The sequence below is a fragment of the Penicilliopsis zonata genome, assembly GCF_001890105.1.
Source record: "Penicilliopsis zonata CBS 506.65 unplaced genomic scaffold ASPZOscaffold_39, whole genome shotgun sequence".
Taxonomy (NCBI): Eukaryota; Fungi; Ascomycota; class Eurotiomycetes; order Eurotiales; family Aspergillaceae; genus Penicilliopsis; species Penicilliopsis zonata.
This window is the reverse complement of record NW_019208943.1, coordinates 47,031-66,500: the sequence shown is the minus strand read 5'-3', so window position 1 is coordinate 66,500 and position 19,470 is coordinate 47,031. Positions and strand designations below refer to the sequence as shown.

Below are 19,470 nucleotides of genomic sequence, written 5' to 3'. Positions count from 1 at the left end.
ATAAGAGTTCTATACTAATTAGATTAAGGTTTCTATAATATCTTTAACCCCTTATAACTCCACCACCTTTAGGCCTATAAGAAAAAGGACTATATTTTTGAAATCCTCTCAAAAAATGAACTATCATATTCCAAAATAAAGAAAAAATATGAAGGTTTAGGAAGTATCAAAAATATGAGATTTGCCTTATAAAAACAAATTATTTAATAAAGAAGAAATATAAAGGTTTAGTAAGTATCTAAAGTATGAGATTTGCCCTATAGACTATCATATAAAACTCCACCTGATGCTCAACTATAAATATACATTCACAATCACCTAACCTGTAATTCTTCATGCTCATATGGGGATGGTGTAGTCGCCAGAGGCTGGTGCTCCATCTCCGCCACGGGCACTGAATCATCATAGTAATCCTTGGACTTTTTCAAGACGGCGCCCGGATGCCAGATATTCATCAAAAGGACGGCAAGGAACATCGGGCCAGCATCGAAAACATATACACACCACTCGTGGTTATCAATGTAGCTGTTCAGGGAGCTGCCTTCGCCAGAGGAAAACTCAACAATACGATAGATGATGCGGTACTAGCCACTATCAGTATATAGATATCGGAATTGGTGTGTATATATATACTTACAGAAATTAGAATTAAAGATCCCTGGACAACATGCAGAGTTTTCTGAATCCCAGCCTGGATAGTTTGCGAGTTTCTAACGGTATAGGCTGTCTTTCGTCCACAGACTACTGTGACCACAAAGAAGAAGACGATCAGGGCCTGCTGGAATACCACTCCAAAGGTCAAAATATGGAGGCCGGTTTTTTCGGTGCTGGATTTGGAGCTCAGGGTCATCAACCCCCCGCCGATCTGTACAATGAAGGATCTATAATATTAGATATAGTTTTTAGTTCAGTATTATTAATCTTTCCAACATACACAATATCACAGCAGACAAAAAGCTTGCCCATAACTCGTCCACTCAAGCCGCACACGCGCTGCCGGAAGAGAAAGCGGCGCACCAGACGCGAGACAACCATGTAGTCGAAGGCGTTGACACAGACGGGCGCAAGAATGAGAAGCAGGTATGAGGTATCAAACACGCCCTTCTGTGTGGGACTTTTGGCAGAATAGACGCGTGAGGCGAAGGCAGCAACCTCCCAGAGCACACCGGTGATCATAACGAGACAGAAGAGCTGGCGGTGTCGGAGAGCTTGAAAGCAGTGGAAGACGAAGGAGACGCTGAACAGGACGAAGAAGAGGAAGGCGACAGGCACCGAGGGACAGTATGATGACCACTGATTATCAGCCGCATCAGGCTCACACTTGCCAGAGAAGAAGCCCATATTATTATTGTTGTTGTTGTTGTTATTATATTGCCAAAGTATGCAAAATAAAAAATTAAAGTGATACTTATATAACCATGTCTAAAAGCTTAGGTGATGTCAGCTTTTGTTGATAGACTGACTATATCCCTAGAATGGTAATTAAATTGCTGCACAGCCGCTTGAAAAGTCAACCTTATATAACATGCACTAAAGTCTTACCTCTTCGTATGAAGGGCTTGGCAGGATCAAAGCTGAAGTAGGCCAAGAGACTATCTGATGATCTGGATTGTCAGCCAGAGGATTAAGCCCAGCCTTAGAGGATTAGCTTGGAAGATTTGGCCCCAATACATTTATTAATAAGCATGACAGTAAATATTACTTGGAGTACTAAATTTATCCAACATTAGGCCCTGACAGACCCTATATCACATCATATTTAAGCATATAGAACAATAGTATACCAGTATTTTCTTTGAATTGCTCAGCATTATAGTCCTAGTACCTAGGTATCCTAGATATATAACTGGTACAGTGGATATATAGATATTCAATATTAGATATCTGGATTGAGTGACATCATTATCTCAACTATTTCTAATTGGCAGATTTCTTGACTTCTTCAACCCTGATCTCCCTGATGTAGATAAATATCTTATTTAAGGAAGGGCTCAGCGAGTTCATCGCCTTAACCCTAATACACTACTCCAATTGTCTTCTCGGGTGGTGTTCTATTGTGGGTTATTTGGGCGGTGGGTTAGGCCTCAAGTGTCTGAATGGGCTAGTGCTCTTTCAACTTTGTTATATATATCAGGGGGCATGCCGCTCCCCGGATCCCCAGGCTTGCTTAGGCTTTACAGGGGCGTCACGTGTTCGTCGTAAGTCATTCATTGCAGAGCAACACAGGTGGCCTGTCTATTACTATAGATGCTTAATTAGATGGCTTAACCTACTGGGAGCCAATCCAGACCTACAGCCCTCAACTCATAGAGAAGGTTGAATTAATTAATAAATTAATATCAAATAGCCCTAGAAATCATGAACAAATCAGCAAAGAAATCAGGCAAGAAATTAAGACAGGAATCGACACAGGAATCGACACAGGAATCTATGTAGAATCAACACGGAATCAGCCCAGGAATCCCCCAGGAATTGATGCGGGAATCGATGAAGGAATCAATATGGAATTGGTGCAAGGATCAACATGGAATCAATATATATAATTATAATACCCTAAATTTAAGCCCTAACTTCTATATATAGATAGTTATATAATGTTTACTTTAATAAGCTAATAGGAAGCCCTGATTCAGCAGGCGGCCAATTAATAAGATTAGAGCTCACTAATAATTAGAATTGAGATCGCAATTTTGACTGGATCGTATTAGGGCTGCAGAGCCTCGCTCTGCAAATAATACTCATTACCCTTCTCTTTTTCCATTCTGTTGTAATAATTATCTATCATAACATTTAATGAAGTTGATCTTCATCATCCCTTGTCTTACTTGATCATGAATGGTGCATTCCCTCGGCCCTATCAAGATCAACTTTGTCGTGAACTATCACACACTTGGTACCGAATTCCTTGGTATCTGGGATTTCAAGATTATACTTCCGGATAACAGCAGTCGACAATGTAGCTGGTTGACTGTTGGTCTCAAAGTCCAGCACATGCCCTCCGTGTTGTCGGTCCTTAGACAGGAAGTGTAAATGAATCCCTGGGACACTGAGTCCAGCTGTATAGCCAGGCGACATGAATCCAAATAAAGTTCCTGACTGGTGGCTGAATGTCTGAATCAGCTGCCTTTCTTGCAGCTCTAGTAGTGTTTCTCCTGGTCGGGACTGTCCTGGGATGACTCGATATTTAATCTGGGTGAAATGACCCTCAATTTTGATCGCACAAAAGCAGTTCCTGGCAGCTTCATGTAGGCCAGAAATCTGTTTGTAAAGTGATTCGAAGGATAGATGAGGAAGTTGGACAATGTTCACTGGTTGAAACCTTGTAATCATGATAAAGGCAATGATTTCTTGGTCTCCCAGAATATGAGCACCTCCACTTGCGGTGAAATGATAACAGACTCCATCTATGATAACTATCTCTCCATTTAGACCAGAAAGTGTCCCAAGGCCGTGGTCTCCTTTTTCGGGCAGCTGGGATGCTGGCAAACCCTCCACACAAATACCCTGCATGAGGGCATTTATAAGAGAGTATTGATGAATTTGGTTATGAGATAAAGACATGATTTAAGCTTTCTTAGGTGAAGATATAAGGATAAGTTCTTAAGTATATAACCTATGAATTATAGACATAGATCTAGTGTGTTTAAGGATAACCAGCTTACCTTTATATAAAATTACCCACTCTTAAGTAATAATGAGCTTATAAAAGGATATATTTTCTTACATCATAATATATTTATAGAGTACCTGCTAGGCACTCCTGTTTATCCATTCCTTCCTGTCCTACCATATAGCTGCTGTATGACCATTGGGGGTGCGGCTGGACAGACAGCCTCTGGCTTTTGACGGACAGCCTTCGGGATTTGACAGACAGCCTTCAGCATTATATAGACAGCCTAAATAGCCCTTTATAGTTAGCTTTAGCCTATATAATATCTAGGTATATAGATGAGTTAAAGATATCTAAAGTAAATTTAATTTCTTAATTAATTTCTTAATTAATTAAGAAATTAGTTCTTTAGTTGATTCCTTAATTGATGATTTATTAATGATTTATTAATAATTGATTAATAATCCATTAATGATTTCTTAGTTAATACCTTAATGATTCCTTAATAATTCTATAATTAATGCCTTAGGCCTATGTTTCATTCCTTACCCCCTTACACCCCTACTGAAATATAGATTCTAATATACTAATATTCCTATATTCTTATTGAATTAGTATTAAAACTTAATAGTCTCTTAGGCTAATATTTTTATTAATTAGGACTAAATATAGCTATTTAGGTTGTCTATATAATGCTGAAGGCTGTCTGTCCAGCCGCGCCCGACCCTTGAGTGCTCTATCCTCTTTCAAGTGAATTTTTTATGGTAATGTCTTTCCTCTAATACTAAGCTATATTTAATATCTAAGCCTGTCCATCTATATTAGTTGTATCAACCTCATAGCCTAACTGTACCATTAGTGACGTAAAAGAAGTGGTGGGGGATTTTATTGATGATGGATATATCTTTGGTACTTATGAAAGCTTATAATACATTATTGACTTCTAGTTTATTGTAGCATCTCCAATAGGAAATCTACTATCTATATCATCTAACCCATTTACCTGACAGGAATTGCGCAGATACGGCACATATGTAAGATAGGGGTAAACGGACTTCAGCTCGCAGATAAATATGTAAACCTTTGGATGTAGCTGCATAATCTGGCTAGCTGTGTTTAGTCTCAATCTCAGCCAGTAATAGAATTTAACTAGTAAGAATGTAGGGATGCCAATAACTTATGTATTATTTAGTAGAAATGGAAAGGGTGTGGAATGTAGGGATGTCAACTTAGGCCCACATGGAATCAGTCAAGTGACTAGTCCAAGAATAGTTGAGGAATCACATTAGGAATCAATGTGAAGTCAACACAAACATTAGCATAGTAATCCCCTTATAAAGGGGAATACTATTAATACAGAAATTAATATGCAAATATCTGGTTGATATATTAAAATCCCTTCTATTATAAGGTCCTATTATCTACTCTATACTAGTAACGGAGCATATTTGTCAAGATATATGGGATAATATATAATTGATAAAAGGGCTTAAACCGGCTGTCTTTTCATCTGCGCCAGTGTCATGATGAAATGTTAACCATTAAACTAATTACTCTGTTTAAGAACTTTGTACCCTCTTCATTTTATTTTTGATATCAGATATCAGTGTATTCCTATAACTTCTTATTTATGTGACAGGAGGTAAAAAATCCTGACGTAAAATATATTTATATATAGCTACAAATATTTACTTAGTAAGCACTCTACAAGACTTGGTCTATAGCCACATACCGAGATCATTCTACTACTTTAATAATGGAATAAGACTCAATTGATCAAGGATGGTGACTTCATGACTAGACTACTAGGAATTAAGGGGAAAGAAAGAATTATATAGTTTGATACTAATTTATTAACTAGTTAATATAGTCAGAATTAGTGACTAATAGTTAAATAACCATTAAGCTAGAAGTCAATAAGAAGCAAGTTGACAATATAAATTAAGTAACATATAAGCCCACGGCTAGTATATCTTTACTAGTATTCCAGATCATAGACAACCTCAACGCCAACTATGTGTGGTCCTAGTATGCATACCAACAAGATATAGCTAAATTATAGTCAAGAAGAGAGTAGCCAAGATACACTAAGACACTCAACCCTACTGTATATCTTATTCATATACTGTTCTATGCTTAAGGTTTAAATATTACTATTAAGATATTTTAACTAAGGCCACATTACAGTATATTTTTATGAGTAGAGTTTAGATTTAAGCTAATATAAACCACTGATCTTCACTATAAAGCTAAATTCATGCCAGAATGCATTTCACATTCCCTCATAGTGTCCTCATCACAGCTACTCTGGCATTATATTAGCTCGGCATCTACACCCACATTACTTTCACAGCCAGTTAGGTGGCGGGCAGCGCAACCAGCCCCCAAGCATAAAGCAGGAAGCGCCATCATTATTGCCTTAGTCGACATAGTTGACATATTCAAAGTCAAAGTCAAAGTCAATATGTAAACGGAACTATAAGCTCCCCCATAGAGAGTAGACTCCACAAAGACTTTATAGAATAGAGAATAACCTCTATCTAACAGGCGAGGAATACACCTGCGGCATTAGCGATAGTATAGATGTGCTTCTCTATTATGACATTAGCTGCGCCTGTATCCGTAATAGTAGTTTTCTAGTACAACAGCTTGGCGCCATACAGGGCGTCCATAACGCTGGACTCGAGCGCTGTGAAGGCGTCAGTGGTGCTCACCAGGACATTCTAGATGACCTTTATGACGGGGCCGTTGACGAGGGTTAGGCTGCCGCTGGATGTCGTCAAGGACGATGAGTCTGTTGATATCCCATCGCCATCGCCATGCCGCCTCTACCGCCGTCGCCGCCGGTATGTTTGCTCCATCCAGGGGGATACAGCGGCCAGCTAGGGTGCTTAGTCTGTCGGTATGAATATCTTCTATAGAGAGGGTAGAGACGTAACAACCCCCTCACATGGCAGCTCGATACACTGGGCCCTTTGGCCGCCCTTCTTGGTGGTGGTATTGACATGTGTCGTCCCGGTATGCTACTACATATAGAGTCCAGTTATTAACAAATGGGAATAGCCTGAATAAGCTGGTATGGTGCATGATAGTCTGGCCGCTGGTCAAGGTCTTATATCAGACTAGAATCTCATTGGTCTAGAGGGGGGGATAGAAATGGTAATTATCAGGATCGGGAGGGTAGAAAACAAGAGACAAATGTGCACCCGCCGCTATAAGCCACCCTCGCCTTACTCTCAGTCGTCTTGTGGTTGACGTGCGTTTGCCAGGGCAGGGAAGCGATTGCTATATTGGTTGTCAAGGGCAGCAGCAGATAGATCAGCGTAACCTGGACACAGCCCAGGCGTCATGGTGGGGCTCGCCTCAATGCACCTCCTGGCTGTTTTGAAACTGTTACTGTCTATCCTGTTTAGATTAGTCAGATTGATCGCCCACCCAACTTTGACTAGCAATTAAGCCCCTTGTACAGTATTGTCATCTCTTGCGATAAGGTATAAATTACATCATACATCATGGGTTAACACCAAGGGGGCCAAGCCTGACCTACTAGGTACTATGTGTAGATAACCGGTGACTTATTGTGGCGTCCCCCTCTTTCTTAGGTCCAAGTCACCATTTAAAGAGGGGATTTATTAACCCGGAATAGTTAATTTGCCCGGGACTGAATGGTCATCAGGATTGTCGGGTTTTTTACCCCCGCTTGCCAAGTCAGATGATAAGCACTGACTGTGCGGAGGCCTTATCAGCTGAGTAAGTGGTCAGCCCTTGTCAAAAATTCTTGTCTCCCCTGCTGTTAATTAGGTAATTAGGTAATTACGGTGCAACTCTTACATGCAATTATCTGAATAACAATATTATTCCTTATTTACATCACTACTCTATAGTTTGTTCTCATCATAAATTGTATGCCTATTTATCATGGCCCTTTGGACTATCTGTCATAAATTGTTGTGAGTTGGGCTTATAGGAGGCGGCGGAAGGTTCCGCTGACTTCCGCGCTTAGCCGGAGATCTTATCTCTTCATTCACGCTAATGTATTTCTCATAATGATAGAAATGATTTTATTTATAGTTTTTATTGATATCTCTGCCACTGCTCCCGGGAATTCCTGCTACTCCTATTGACTTTTATATAATGATAATCATCTATTCAATTGCTTATTTCAACCGGTTAAACACATTCTATATAGAAGATATATTTATATTGGTTAAACCCACAAAACAAGAATATCGAAAAGAGGCCAAGAAATGTAGATAAACAAGGCTTACTGACTCATAAATAGCAAATTAAGCCTTTTCAAAGTTCCATAAAGTTTAGTTGCTATAATAATATTGATCTTATATATAGTTATAGAAATCTAAAGAGGCGCATTGATTTCTACTGAATATTAATTATTCAATATGATGTAGCTTGCCAACCAGTGATTCCTCCACCTAACCAGTCAAGTACTAACTAGGACTTATCATATGCTATGTACCCCACACAGTGGCTTGTTCAACATGTTTCTCAGCGCAGTAAAATAGTACATTGTCCCACATAAGCAACGGTCCATGGTCCCCGATTCCAACCACCAAAGTCTATGATATATATCTCCCTGGCAGGCGAAAAAAGCAGTGAACGATAGGGCATGGAGATCCCTCAAAATGAATAAATTCATTTCTTTTTGCCTGTGATTTATCATTAATTTAAACTTGCATGCCTTGATTGGTCCTCCGTTTTTATTTTTACCCAAACACAACAAATGAAATAGATACAGATGGAAAATCGCAGATCAAAACGAGCAGCAAAAGCGTGAGTGTGTCCAAAACCAGTTGATAAATATCTATAGTGAATCTCTACTGATTATCTGGTTAGTTGTGTTGCCTGTCGGCAAAGTAAAATTAGGTGTACCGGAGAAAGGCCCTGTCAGAACTGCCATCGCCGCAAGACAGATTGTTATTTCTCAGATTCCAACACAAAGGTCTTAATTTCTGAAAGGTAAGCCCTTTGATAGATGTATATATGCGACGGGTGTAATATGCTAAAATCTGAAATTACCAGATACTTACGTGACCTCCAGAATCAAGCTAGAGGAAGGGCAACAGGGGGAACAGGACGCTTGAGAGGCTCCTCTGACCCTGAAGAACAAAATCAGCACACTCCACCTCCATCCGACAAGAGCACTCTATCTGAGCCGGTTGGAATTGCACCGAGAGGCCCATCTCAGGAAAGCGAGTCCATGCTTAGTATATGGACCAGTCCCTTTGCGCTGCCTACGACCGTGATCAAAGATGCCGCTTCCAAAAAACGCAATTGGCGTGAGTTCTCCCACAATGCTTTCTCTTTCACCTTTATTCTAATTTAAAGGTATAGTCTGGCTGGCGCCAACCTCTCCTTGGTCATTTGTTGCAAGACTTGCTGTCATGATGAGTGAAAAACTCAATCTAGCCTCGCCTGAGACTTTAAATCTCCATTTGGATGGAGACATATATCCTCTCGACTGGAGTAACTTGCGAAACACCCGGGACTGCTTGGATACTATACCTTTACCCTCAGTCGACCAGGCCATTCATGCTTTCAACACTGTCAAATTCTATCTAAATCAAATCTATCGCCTTTTGAATGCCGATTTTGCTGCCCAGATACAACACTTTTATGAGCGCCGAGCAGCTGGTGAATCGGCCCACTCTCGCATGTGGCTCATCCAGCTACTACTTGTTCTCGCGTTTGGAAAGGTGTTTTCTTCACGGACAAAAACAGAGGGTGGCCCGCCTGGATCGAAGCTATTCCTGTGTGCCATGTCTCTTATGCCAAACCATACATTCACCTGCAGAGATAGCCTCGCTGTGATCGAAAATCTGGCTCTCATATCTCTGTACCTATATTCAATCGATCACAGGGAGGGAGCGCACTCCTATGTAAGAGGGCCAGCATGCCATCTCACATCATGGAGAGACCATATGCTGACTGAGATACCCTGGAATAGATTGGTCAGGCCATACGAATAGCACAGCTGGAGGGGCTTCATACTCAGCTTCCAGAGGATGAGTTGGGCCATGAAACAGTCACTAGATGCCGAAACATCTGGTGGTCACTGTACATTATAGATCGCCAGATCTCCTCTGCGCTTGGGCTTCCTATGACCGTCCAGGACTTTGATATCTCCGCCTTGGTCGATGTACCGGGTGATGGCTCACAAAATGCTACTTTTAGTCTACAAGTGAGACTATCACAGATGATGTCGTCTATCTTGAGTAGTGTGTTTAATCCATGTATTCATTGGCCAATCTTGAAGGTCTTCTCTAACGTCCTTTGCCAGAAATATTTAGGACCGAGAAAACACCACTGGGTCATTTTATGGATCTGACCAGAGAGATACTCCAGGCAATGGCCGGGCTTGCTGAAGAAATTGAAGACATATTTCCCTCTGGGTTTCAATCTTCCATGGACACGATGCCCCATGATATGCGGTTCATTATCTTACTGTATCATAAGGTGTGTGTGGCCTACTTACTTAAATGCTCAATGTGTGTGTATTACTAACAATGATAACAAAAGTGTGTTATTCTTGCAACACGGCCGCTTCTTCTCTCCGTTTTGAAGGAAAGGATGGAGAAAATTGACCGGCCAGAAGAGGAATGGCACCAATTCTTGGTTCTTCCAAGAAGTATTGTTTCTATTGGCATTAAATCAGCTATCAAGTCGCTAGAAATCATCTCAGACGACAATATTATTCTTGGTACTATCCCTTCCATGCAGGCCTCTTCCCATTCTTTCATTTGTGCTTGCTTAGAGCGAGGATTGAGCTAACTCCTCAACATTAGAGACATTCCTTCCCTTTGATCTGGAATTCACCTTCGCAGCCGCTCTCCACTTGACGATAGCCGATACACTCTTTCAATTTGATGCAATGGACAATCACCACACCAGGGCGGCTCATCAGGTCCTTGACCGGCTTGTCTCGGGTGGCAATCGAGTTGCCGAGGTCCGGCGAACCGAACTTCTTCACATGCAGTTCTTGTTTGGAGAGCTCTCGAACAGGATCAGGCAACAGGGAATCCAAGGTTTGACGTTATCCAATGCCAAAGAACGAGAGACTGCCGGTAGCTCTAGGATGGACACAGTGCAGGAGGAGGAGCGGGAGGGGAGCTTGTCTTCTACGGCCATGGAGTGGCACGCGGCTTCAGTAGAGGATGTTGAGTCATTTATATTGACGCAAGACTCATTGGCACAAAACTCCGATTCCCTCGAGGCCGTGGGAATTTCATCAAATGAGTTTCTCTCTATCGTGGATCAGATAGGGTCCCAAGGCCTTACTCAAGGAATATGGGATTTACAGCCAGACTGGCTCATAGAGGGCAATACTGTCAACCAGGGCGATTTCAATAATATGTGAAGCATAATAGTGATGTATTGAATCTTTAAGCTTGCCACCAATGATAATGACGTTAGGGCTTCACTAACATATATAAAGAAGGTAGATCCTGTAACTATAGGACTTCCCAGCTTGAAGTGATAAGCCCAAAACTAAGGCTGTTGTGAGAAAGGGAAAGTGAGAATCTTGGAGAAGACTATCATCCACTCCATGCTTCAACATGATATAGAATTTCTGATCGAGATGAAGGCAAGAAAACCTATTGAATAAGACATATTAATGATGTATCTGCCAGTTTCTCGGGTTGCAATCTGGACGGTACTTGTGTCCAATGGAGTTAGTATGATTGCCTTAATTTGGACTCGAAATTGTGTTGGTGGAGTCCATCTGGATCGGATCATTGCCACTATGTTTGCCTTTTCTCTATCACGTCGTGTGTGCACTGTCTACTAGCCCATACAGGGGCATTGCCTGTCGGCCCCCTATCGGTCCCCTCTTCCTCCTCTGACGAGCTACCCGAGATACCGATCGCAGTGATGATAGATCGGAGTTTCGGGAGCGTTTGGGTCTGCTTCCAGGCCAGCTTTCCTTGAGCTTATCAGATCTTCTCCAGTGGTTTGGTGAGGTTACAGAGATGCCTGTCATCCCAATCTCGACTAGGATTCTGGTTTGGTCACCCGATCTATACCAGATAGATGGAGATACTGTCCGGACCCACGGAAAATCGGGCGACGCTATCAATCTCTCTACTTATATTGCAGAAGAATCAGGAAGCCCATAAGAAGGGATCATTTTCCTCAACCAGTTTGCTTCCCACTCTACCAAGGTTGACTATCCAGCTAAGACTTCAAGCTCTACAGACTCAGAGTTCTACAAACCCAGAAAAAATGCCTTCGATTGCCGAACTGCGTCCTGCCCCACCCACGGTGGTAGGCCCAACCACCAAGAAGGCGACTCGTCCCAGCACAACGCTGCCCCAGTGGCTCATCGACGGTGCTCGCATGCCCGAAAAGCAAGTGTTCGATGCGGAGAGGCACCTGGAATTCCAGCCCCCCAAAGGAATCACCACGATGAAGGAGATAGGCCTTGAAGGTCATGGCATCTCGCCTGTGGCAGCCTCGGACCCCTTCCCGCTGTTCACCACCGAAGCCATCAAGCAGATCCGAGCGGAGATCTTCAGCGAGCCCGTCCTGCGGGACTGCCAGTATACATCGAGCTTTGCAAAATACATGGTCCGAGGCATGGGACGAGAGTAGGTTCAAGATATTACGCATGAGTGAACTCTTCATCCAACTGATATATATAGACGCGCCCCCTTTACCTGTGATGCCTGGAGCTCACCGGAGCTCCTCCGTCGAGTGTCCCAGGTGGCCGGCGTTGATCTCGTGGTATCATTCGACTATGAGATTGCCAATATCAATATTTCTGTGGACAATGATTCCTCTGCTATCGCAAAGGGCGACGGTAACAATGACTCTTCGGCCTTTGCATGGCACTATGACAGCTTCCCCTTTGTGTGTGTGACGATGCTTTCGGACTGCAGTAACATGGTGGGTGGAGAGACTGCGATCAAGACTCCCTCTGGTGAGATCAGAAAGATCCGTGGACCTACAATGGTAAACCCTATCCTAAACCCAGCCCAGTGCTGCTCTACATCTTCCATTTCAATGCTAATTCACAGATAGGGAACTGCGGTGGTTATGCAAGGACGGTATATTGAACACGCAGCCCTCAAGTCCATGGGAGGCCCCGAGCGTATCAGTATGGTGACTGCCTTCCGACCCAGGGATCCCACGATTCGCGATGAGCTGATCTTGACGGGATCCCGGGCGATCAGCAACTGGTCGGAGCTGTACCACGGGTTCACCGAGTACCGGCTGGAGGTGCTTGAGGAACGACTGCGGTTGAAGCAAAAGCAGGAGCAGAAGAGGGTGGACACCAAGCGTCCTTTCAATATCCGTGAGATGACTGCCTTCCTTAGGGAGCAGCAGGCCTTCCTGGAAGCCACAATTGCTGAGCTGATTGAGGTGGAGGACATGGATTAAATTTTATTTTTAACAATCAATTAGCTTATATATTCAATGACTTTCCTATATAATCATTAACAAGAGTTTATCTTATTAGAGATCATCTCATAAGCCATGTCGAAATTTGAGATGGTGTAGCGTTTGACAGCTGATAGATACCACTTGAATCATAGACGTCTTGATATTTATTCTTATTGACTTCCTCTTTCAGTATGATAATTATCTAATTTGACCTGAATCGGTCCTCTGAATTAAGTGGTCAATTTAGTGTTTGATTTAAGTTTTGGTGAACTATCATTATTATAGCCTAGTAGACTGTAGGGCCTGTGGAAGACATATCCCTTGGAGTATTCTCTTGTTTTCTATTATGCCATTCTATTGTTGGCTTTAACGTCGCGTATCTGCCTCTGAGCTAAACTTCCTGTATGATTGCTAGACTCTATCTAACAAGAGCTATCAATGTTTAGCTAACTAGTTATAACCCCTAGTTATCTTGAAAAGAAGTCACATCTCGGCTTCCGATCCCGACCGGCAAAATCGGGCAGACCATACATAGCCAGGCAGGGGGGCTCGTCAGGGAACATTAATAAACCATATTTCAAGACATTGAAAGATATGGGCGCCCTCTTCAATCTACTCGATATCATATCCTTTGATTCGTTCAACAAGTTTTATTAGTATCATCTCAAACGTGCTAATGCAAGAAGCCAATCGACTGCAAAAAGCCCTCAAGGCAGGCCGGCCGGCCTATGGAGGATGGCAGATGCTGCCCGGCACGAACCTCACTCGCGTAATGTGCCGTTCAGCAAGAAACATGGATTGGTTGCTGGTTGACCTGGAACATGGGAACATCTCCGACGACTCGATGCATGAGATTGTCGCCGCCGCCGCCGCCTGCGGGGTGTCCCCCATTGTCCGCGTTCTCGAGGGGCAGCACTGTATGATCAAACGGGCGCTAGATTCGGGCGCCCACGGCATCCTTGTCCCCATGCTGGAGACGGTGCAGGATGCAGAAAACGTTGTCCGAGCCTCCAAGTTCCCCCCACTGGGCACCCGGGGGTTCGAGCCGCTGCTCGCCGTGGACAAGTTTGTCGAGCAGCACCCTCATGGTGGCGAGGTGCGGGAGCTCAGTGGCAAAGAATACCTGGAACAAGCCAACAGCTCGCTGGTCATCGCCGTGCAGATTGAAACCAAGTCTGCTCTGGACAATGTCAAGGAAATCGCCAAGGTTCCCGGGATCGATGTCCTGTTTGTAGGGCCCTTTGACCTGGGCGTCAGTATCGGACACCCCATCGTCAGAGGCCAGATGGACGAGACGCTGGTGGGCGCCATCCAGTCGGTGCAAGAGGCGGCACAGGCGGCGGGCATTGCCGCTGGCATTTATTGCGATAGTGGCGAAGATGCAAAGGCATGGGCGAGTAAAGGCTTCTTGATGAACAGCGTGGTGACCGACATGATTGGATTGCGGCAAGTGGTCAGTCAATTATTCAGTGCTATATAACTTACTATACTACAACCTATACACATAATCATCACATTTGGGTATAACTGAAGCATAGATACATCTTGACATCATTGTGCAAGTAGAATTTCATTATCATTGTCAACCAAGAGGTCTGTGCTATCTCGGGACCACATCCCGGTCCCCCTTTCTTTGGCGTCATCAAGCAGGGTTAACAAGTCGGATACCCTTCCCGATCAACGCGGGACTGATAGTCTCCCGAGCCCTCCCGAGTCTACTCAATTAGATCCAATCAGTCAATCAATGGACGCTGATCTATATCTATCAGGTCATGGTAAAACTCTAAATCCCGCACGCTAACCCTCAATATATGGATTGATGGACAGAGTGGCATAATCTATATCACCCCAGCTATGAGTGGTGAGACACGGGGGAAATGCTATATAAGGATTTGGTCTCCACCTTGGACTGATGCTTCAACTTCCGAATAATTCTTCTGTTGAACTCCCATCCGGTGATACCCAACATGGAGGAGAAGAAAATCGATCAATATGCCCTTGCTGAGGATGTGGATGAAGGGCAGGCCTCGGGCAGGATCGACCAGAGTCTACATCGTCGGCTGGGGAACCGCCAGATCCAGCTGGTGGCCATTGGAGGCTCGATTGGCACTGGCCTCTTCATTTCCATCGGCTCGGGGCTGTACAAAGGGGGGCCGGGCAGTCTCCTCGTGGCCTTCATCATCCATTCCATCATGGTCGGCTTGCTGAACAATTGCCTCGCCGAGATGACTACATATATGCCGGTCAGTGGTGGCTTTATCAGACTGGCAGGCAAGTGGGTGGATGAAGCCTGGGGCTTCATGGCCGGCTGGAACTTCTTCATCTATATGGCTCTGACGGTGCCATTTGAGATCTGCGCCCTCAGTTTGCTGATTGAGTATTGGCGAAGTGACGTTCCCGTCGTTGCCGTCTGCTTGGTTTGTATTGCCATCTACGCGTAGGTCCTTTTTTTTTTCTTGGTTTACTCTATAGAGAACAAGGGAGAAGGGAAAGACTGACTGGTGGTTAGAGCGTTCAACCTCCTTGCCGTCGGGACCTACGGAGAAGCTGAATTCTGGCTGAGTGGAGGCAAGGTTGTCCTGATCATCATCCTCTTCTGCTTCACCTTCATCACCATGGTCGGCGGCAATCCACAAGGGGATGCTTATGGCTTCCGCCACTGGCAACATCCGGGGGCCTTTGCGGAATATGCCACTGACGGGCAATTGGGTCGATTTGAAGGCTTTCTGGGCGCTCTATGGATCAGTCTGTTCATCATTGTCGGGCCCGAGTATATCTCCATGGTCTCTGCCGAGGCCAAGCATCCCCGGATCTACATCAAGAACGCCTTCAAGACGGTCTATTGGCGCTTTGCCATTTTCTTCATCGGCGGCAGTCTGTGTGTCGGCGTTCTCATCGCCTACAACGATCCTCTCCTGGTCAGCGCCATCACCAGCGGCACATCGTCTTCTGCCGCCTCACCCTATGTGATTGCGATGGAGAACTTGGGCGTCACGGTCCTCCCAGACATTGTCACGGCCCTCATGGTGACTTCTGTCTTTTCGGCGGGTAACACCTATTCCTACGCTGCCACTCGAGCCCTGCACGGCCTGGCAGTGGCCAAGCAGGCACCCCGGATCTTTGCAAAGACGACGCAAAAGGGTGTGCCTATCTACAGCTACATCGTCGTCATGGCCTTTTCCTGTCTGTCCTTGCTGCAGTTGTCGAACGGTTCAATGAAGGTGCTCGACTGGCTCATCGACCTGACGACTGCCAACATCATGATCGACTATATTGTCATCACCACAACCTACATCTGCTTCTATCATGCCTGCCAGGCGCAGAGCTTTGATCGTTCTGCACTGCCATACACGGGTCGCTTCCAGCCATACAGTGGCTATATCTCGCTCGTCTGGATGGTCGCCATGGCGGGCGGCTTTGGCTACCAAAGCTTCAAGCCCTGGAGCACTGCCGACTTCTTCCTCGACTACACCATGGTGCTGCTGGCTGTGATTACCTTCTTCTTCTGGAAGATCTCCAAGAAAACCAGATGGCTGCGCCCGACCGAGGTGGATTTGGTCTGGGAGGCCGACTTTATCGCCGCATACGAGGAGACCGAGGAGGAACAGCCCACGGGCTTCTGGCGGGAGATGGTCAAGATGCTGGGCTTACGGAGATTCTTCCGTTCAAGTGCCCCCAGCAGCTCTTGATTTCCTGGTAGGGGATTTGGCATGTTGTTTTCCTTGCGTCTTGAAGTACATATAAGCATTACATGCAATTCACTATAACCTGGTTCAAAGTTTCATTGTGCGTGATGCATTAAGAAATCAATACCTCTTCTCACCATCTATTTCACTATAGTTATGTAGTCCTTTAGGATAATAATTAGTATGATCTAATATAAAGTTTACTTTAGGGCTTACATAGTTATTAATAATCTGGTTTTAAGAGACCTTTAAGTTGCTAGTTGAATATAATTTATCTTTATAGGCTTTACAAAGGAAGAAACTAAAATCAAATTTCTTTAAAATCAAGAGGTATAGGGTAAAATATCTGACAGTATCAATGCATTTATTGAGTTAATATCATAAAGAATCTATATAATTTATACTATTTCTAAGCTTTTAGGGCCATATATGATCATTTAGGGTCATGTTCTCTCAGGATCTTTAAGTGTACCCAGACTTTTGACAAGTAAGTGTAGTAATTACAGGTTCTTTCGCTCAATAAGACAGAGCCCTTTTATAATGGATATTCTCGAGATTTGAGCCCTCGGAAGGACCCGATGGCGGGCTCGAGCGGGTCCCGGATCATTCCTCGGTTCAATGATACCATATATTCATACCTTGATCAATAGAGAGCTAGCCTGGTAGAAAAGACCTGATGAGATGCGAATACTCTAATCCAGCCGAGGAATAATATCCAAATAGATGAATAATAGATTCCCATGATAATCACAAATCGTCTGATAACAGTTGCCCCTCCTCGGGTAGATCGGGCGAGAAGCCGATAGCTCTCGGATCAGTTGAGGCAGAGTGTTATTATTTTAAATTCTAGGAACTGTTCCGAATCCATTTCCTTCTTCAAGCCAACTTCAATCTTCAACTTCAATCTCTCGAAATGGCTACTCTCGCTGCCAGCTTACAAGACCCGAGTCTGTTCATCGAAAAGGCCTATATCGACGGACAATGGGTCTCATCCGTATCCAAGCAGACGTTCAACGTGTACAACCCAGCCTCGGACGCCCTGGTGGGAACATGCCCTGAATCCAGCCCGGAAGACATGGAGGCGGCGATCCAAGCCGCCGCCAGGGCGTTTCCCAGCTGGCGCGCCCAGTCGGGACGACAGCGCGGCCGGATCTTGCGGCGACTCTTCGAGCTGCTGGTGGACAACAAGGAGGATATCGGGCGCATCATCACGGCGGAGAACGGCAAGGCCAAGGGGGACGCCGAGGGAGAGGCGCTCTTCTCGGCGGGCTTCTTCGAATGGTTCTCCGAAGAGGCGCCGCGCATCTACGGCGACCTCATCCCGCACAGCAACCCGGCGTGTCGCACGCAGGTGGTCAAGGAGCCCGTCGGCGTCTGCGGCCTGATCACGCCGTGGAACTTCCCCATGGCGATGGGCGCCCGCAAGGTGGCCGCCGCCCTGGCCGCCGGCTGTACGGTGGTCATCAAATCGGACGGCCTGACGCCCTTTTCCACCAACGTGATGGCCCTCCTGGCGGAGCGGGCGGGCGTGCCCAAGGGGGTCATCAACGTGGTGACTGCGCTGGAGAACACGCCGACGCTCGGTCTGGCGCTGTGCGAGTCGGAGACCGTCAAGAAGATCTCCTTTACGGGCTCGACGCGCGTCGGGAAGCTGCTGATGAGCCAGTCGAGCAGTACCTTGAAGAAGCTCAGTCTCGAGCTGGGCGGCAACGCGCCGTTCATCGTCTTCGACGACGCCGATCTCGAGACGGCCGTGACCAGCGCCGTGGTCAGCAAGTTCAAGGTGACGGGCCAGACGTGTGTGTGCGCGAACCGATTCTACGTGCAGGAGGGCATCTACGACCGGTTCAGCCAGCGGTTCGTCGAGGTGATGAAGAAGAAGACGGCCCTGGTGGGCGACGGCGCCCACAACCCGGCCGTCACTCACGGTCCGTTGACCAACGGAGTGGCCAAGACGCAGGATCATATCCAGGATGCCGTGAGCAAAAAGGCCACCGTCCTGCTGGGAGGCAATGCCCTGCCGGCCGTTGGCAAGAACTTCCACGAGCTCACCATCCTGGGCAACGTCGACGACTCGATGAAGATCGCCACCGAGGAGACCTTTGGGCCCGTCGCAGGCCTGGCCCGATTCTCCACCGAGGACGAGGTGGTTGCGCGGGCCAACAACTGCGAGGTCGGCCTGGCTTCGTACCTGATGACGAGCGATCTGGGCAAGGCTCATCGCGTCTCGGAACGGTTGGAGTTTGGCATGGTTGCCATCAATACTGGAGTCATTTCCGACTCGGCTGCACCGTGAGTACTTCTTGACATCGCTATCAGATTCGTTTAATAACAGTTTAGATTCGGAGGCGTCAAGCATTCAGGTATGGGCCGTGAGGGGAGCAAGTATGGGATTGATGATTATGTGAATATCAAGATGATTGTGACGGGGGGGGTCAACACGGTGTATTAGATCTAGTTTATCTATTATTATGCTATATATATATATACCTATAGATACTATATATATTATATACACTACACTCACCAGGCTGACCATGATATTGAAAGATCGTACTTTGTTAAGCCCTGTTTCTATTATTCAACGATTCCTTATCATCTTGCTAGATAACCAAGTTGCCTCGGCTACAAGGACAAGGCGTAAGCCTCGGGTTCTTCCCGAGACTTCAGATTGTGTCGAATCAACATGGAGTGGATTCTTTATCTCACGCATTGACAGCAAAGATGACTCGTTATAGTGACTTATGCCTACAGTGAAGTTACTCCACAAAC

At 45.3% G+C, this 19,470-nt stretch overlaps 7 protein-coding genes across 7 annotated transcripts; 5 read left to right on the top strand and 2 right to left on the bottom strand.

The window, feature by feature from the left end:
• Window positions 1-235: 235 nt before the first annotated feature.
• On the bottom strand, window positions 236-1,463 carry ASPZODRAFT_137481 (hypothetical protein). The gene is made up of 3 exons (XM_022724336.1): window positions 935-1,463; window positions 638-881; window positions 236-584 (listed from the first exon to the last, which is right to left on the bottom strand). Exons 1-3 carry the CDS (start codon window positions 1,339-1,341, stop codon window positions 315-317), a joined length of 921 nt encoding a protein of 306 aa, XP_022576646.1. The 5' UTR covers window positions 1,342-1,463; the 3' UTR covers window positions 236-314.
• A 1,196-nt stretch (window positions 1,464-2,659) lies between these two features.
• Window positions 2,660-3,561, bottom strand: ASPZODRAFT_2122789 (hypothetical protein; the record flags this gene model as incomplete). The annotated part of the gene is made up of 1 exon (XM_022727811.1): window positions 2,660-3,561. One exon carries the CDS (start codon window positions 3,559-3,561, stop codon window positions 2,830-2,832), a length of 732 nt encoding a protein of 243 aa, XP_022576645.1. The 3' UTR covers window positions 2,660-2,829.
• Window positions 3,562-8,202: 4,641 nt separating this feature from the next.
• Window positions 8,203-11,044, top strand: ASPZODRAFT_105758 (hypothetical protein). The gene is made up of 8 exons (XM_022720919.1): window positions 8,203-8,401; window positions 8,465-8,587; window positions 8,651-8,907; window positions 8,963-9,507; window positions 9,576-9,846; window positions 9,909-10,084; window positions 10,148-10,328; window positions 10,414-11,044. The coding sequence occupies exons 1-8, from the start codon at window positions 8,367-8,369 to the stop codon at window positions 10,983-10,985; spliced, it is 2,160 nt and encodes a 719-aa protein (XP_022576644.1). The 5' UTR covers window positions 8,203-8,366; the 3' UTR covers window positions 10,986-11,044.
• Window positions 11,045-11,721: 677 nt separating this feature from the next.
• ASPZODRAFT_1505139 (hypothetical protein) lies at window positions 11,722-13,048 on the top strand. Its single transcript, XM_022725631.1, has 4 exons — window positions 11,722-11,768; window positions 11,825-12,216; window positions 12,271-12,580; window positions 12,650-13,048. The coding sequence occupies exons 2-4, from the start codon at window positions 11,852-11,854 to the stop codon at window positions 13,007-13,009; spliced, it is 1,035 nt and encodes a 344-aa protein (XP_022576643.1). The 5' UTR covers window positions 11,722-11,768; window positions 11,825-11,851; the 3' UTR covers window positions 13,010-13,048.
• A 627-nt stretch (window positions 13,049-13,675) lies between these two features.
• On the top strand, window positions 13,676-14,508 carry ASPZODRAFT_2122782 (hypothetical protein). Its single transcript, XM_022727810.1, has one exon. It carries the CDS (start codon window positions 13,689-13,691, stop codon window positions 14,490-14,492), a length of 804 nt encoding a protein of 267 aa, XP_022576642.1. The 5' UTR covers window positions 13,676-13,688; the 3' UTR covers window positions 14,493-14,508.
• Window positions 14,509-14,931: 423 nt separating this feature from the next.
• On the top strand, window positions 14,932-16,835 carry ASPZODRAFT_126055 (hypothetical protein). The gene is made up of 2 exons (XM_022721458.1): window positions 14,932-15,449; window positions 15,522-16,835. The coding sequence occupies exons 1-2, from the start codon at window positions 14,980-14,982 to the stop codon at window positions 16,699-16,701; spliced, it is 1,650 nt and encodes a 549-aa protein (XP_022576641.1). The 5' UTR covers window positions 14,932-14,979; the 3' UTR covers window positions 16,702-16,835.
• Window positions 16,836-17,611: 776 nt separating this feature from the next.
• On the top strand, window positions 17,612-19,150 carry ASPZODRAFT_20776 (hypothetical protein; the record flags this gene model as incomplete). Its single annotated transcript, XM_022727668.1, has 2 exons — window positions 17,612-18,990; window positions 19,039-19,150. 2 exons carry the CDS (start codon window positions 17,612-17,614, stop codon window positions 19,148-19,150), a joined length of 1,491 nt encoding a protein of 496 aa, XP_022576640.1.
• Between the last annotated feature and the right edge of the window lie 320 nt (window positions 19,151-19,470).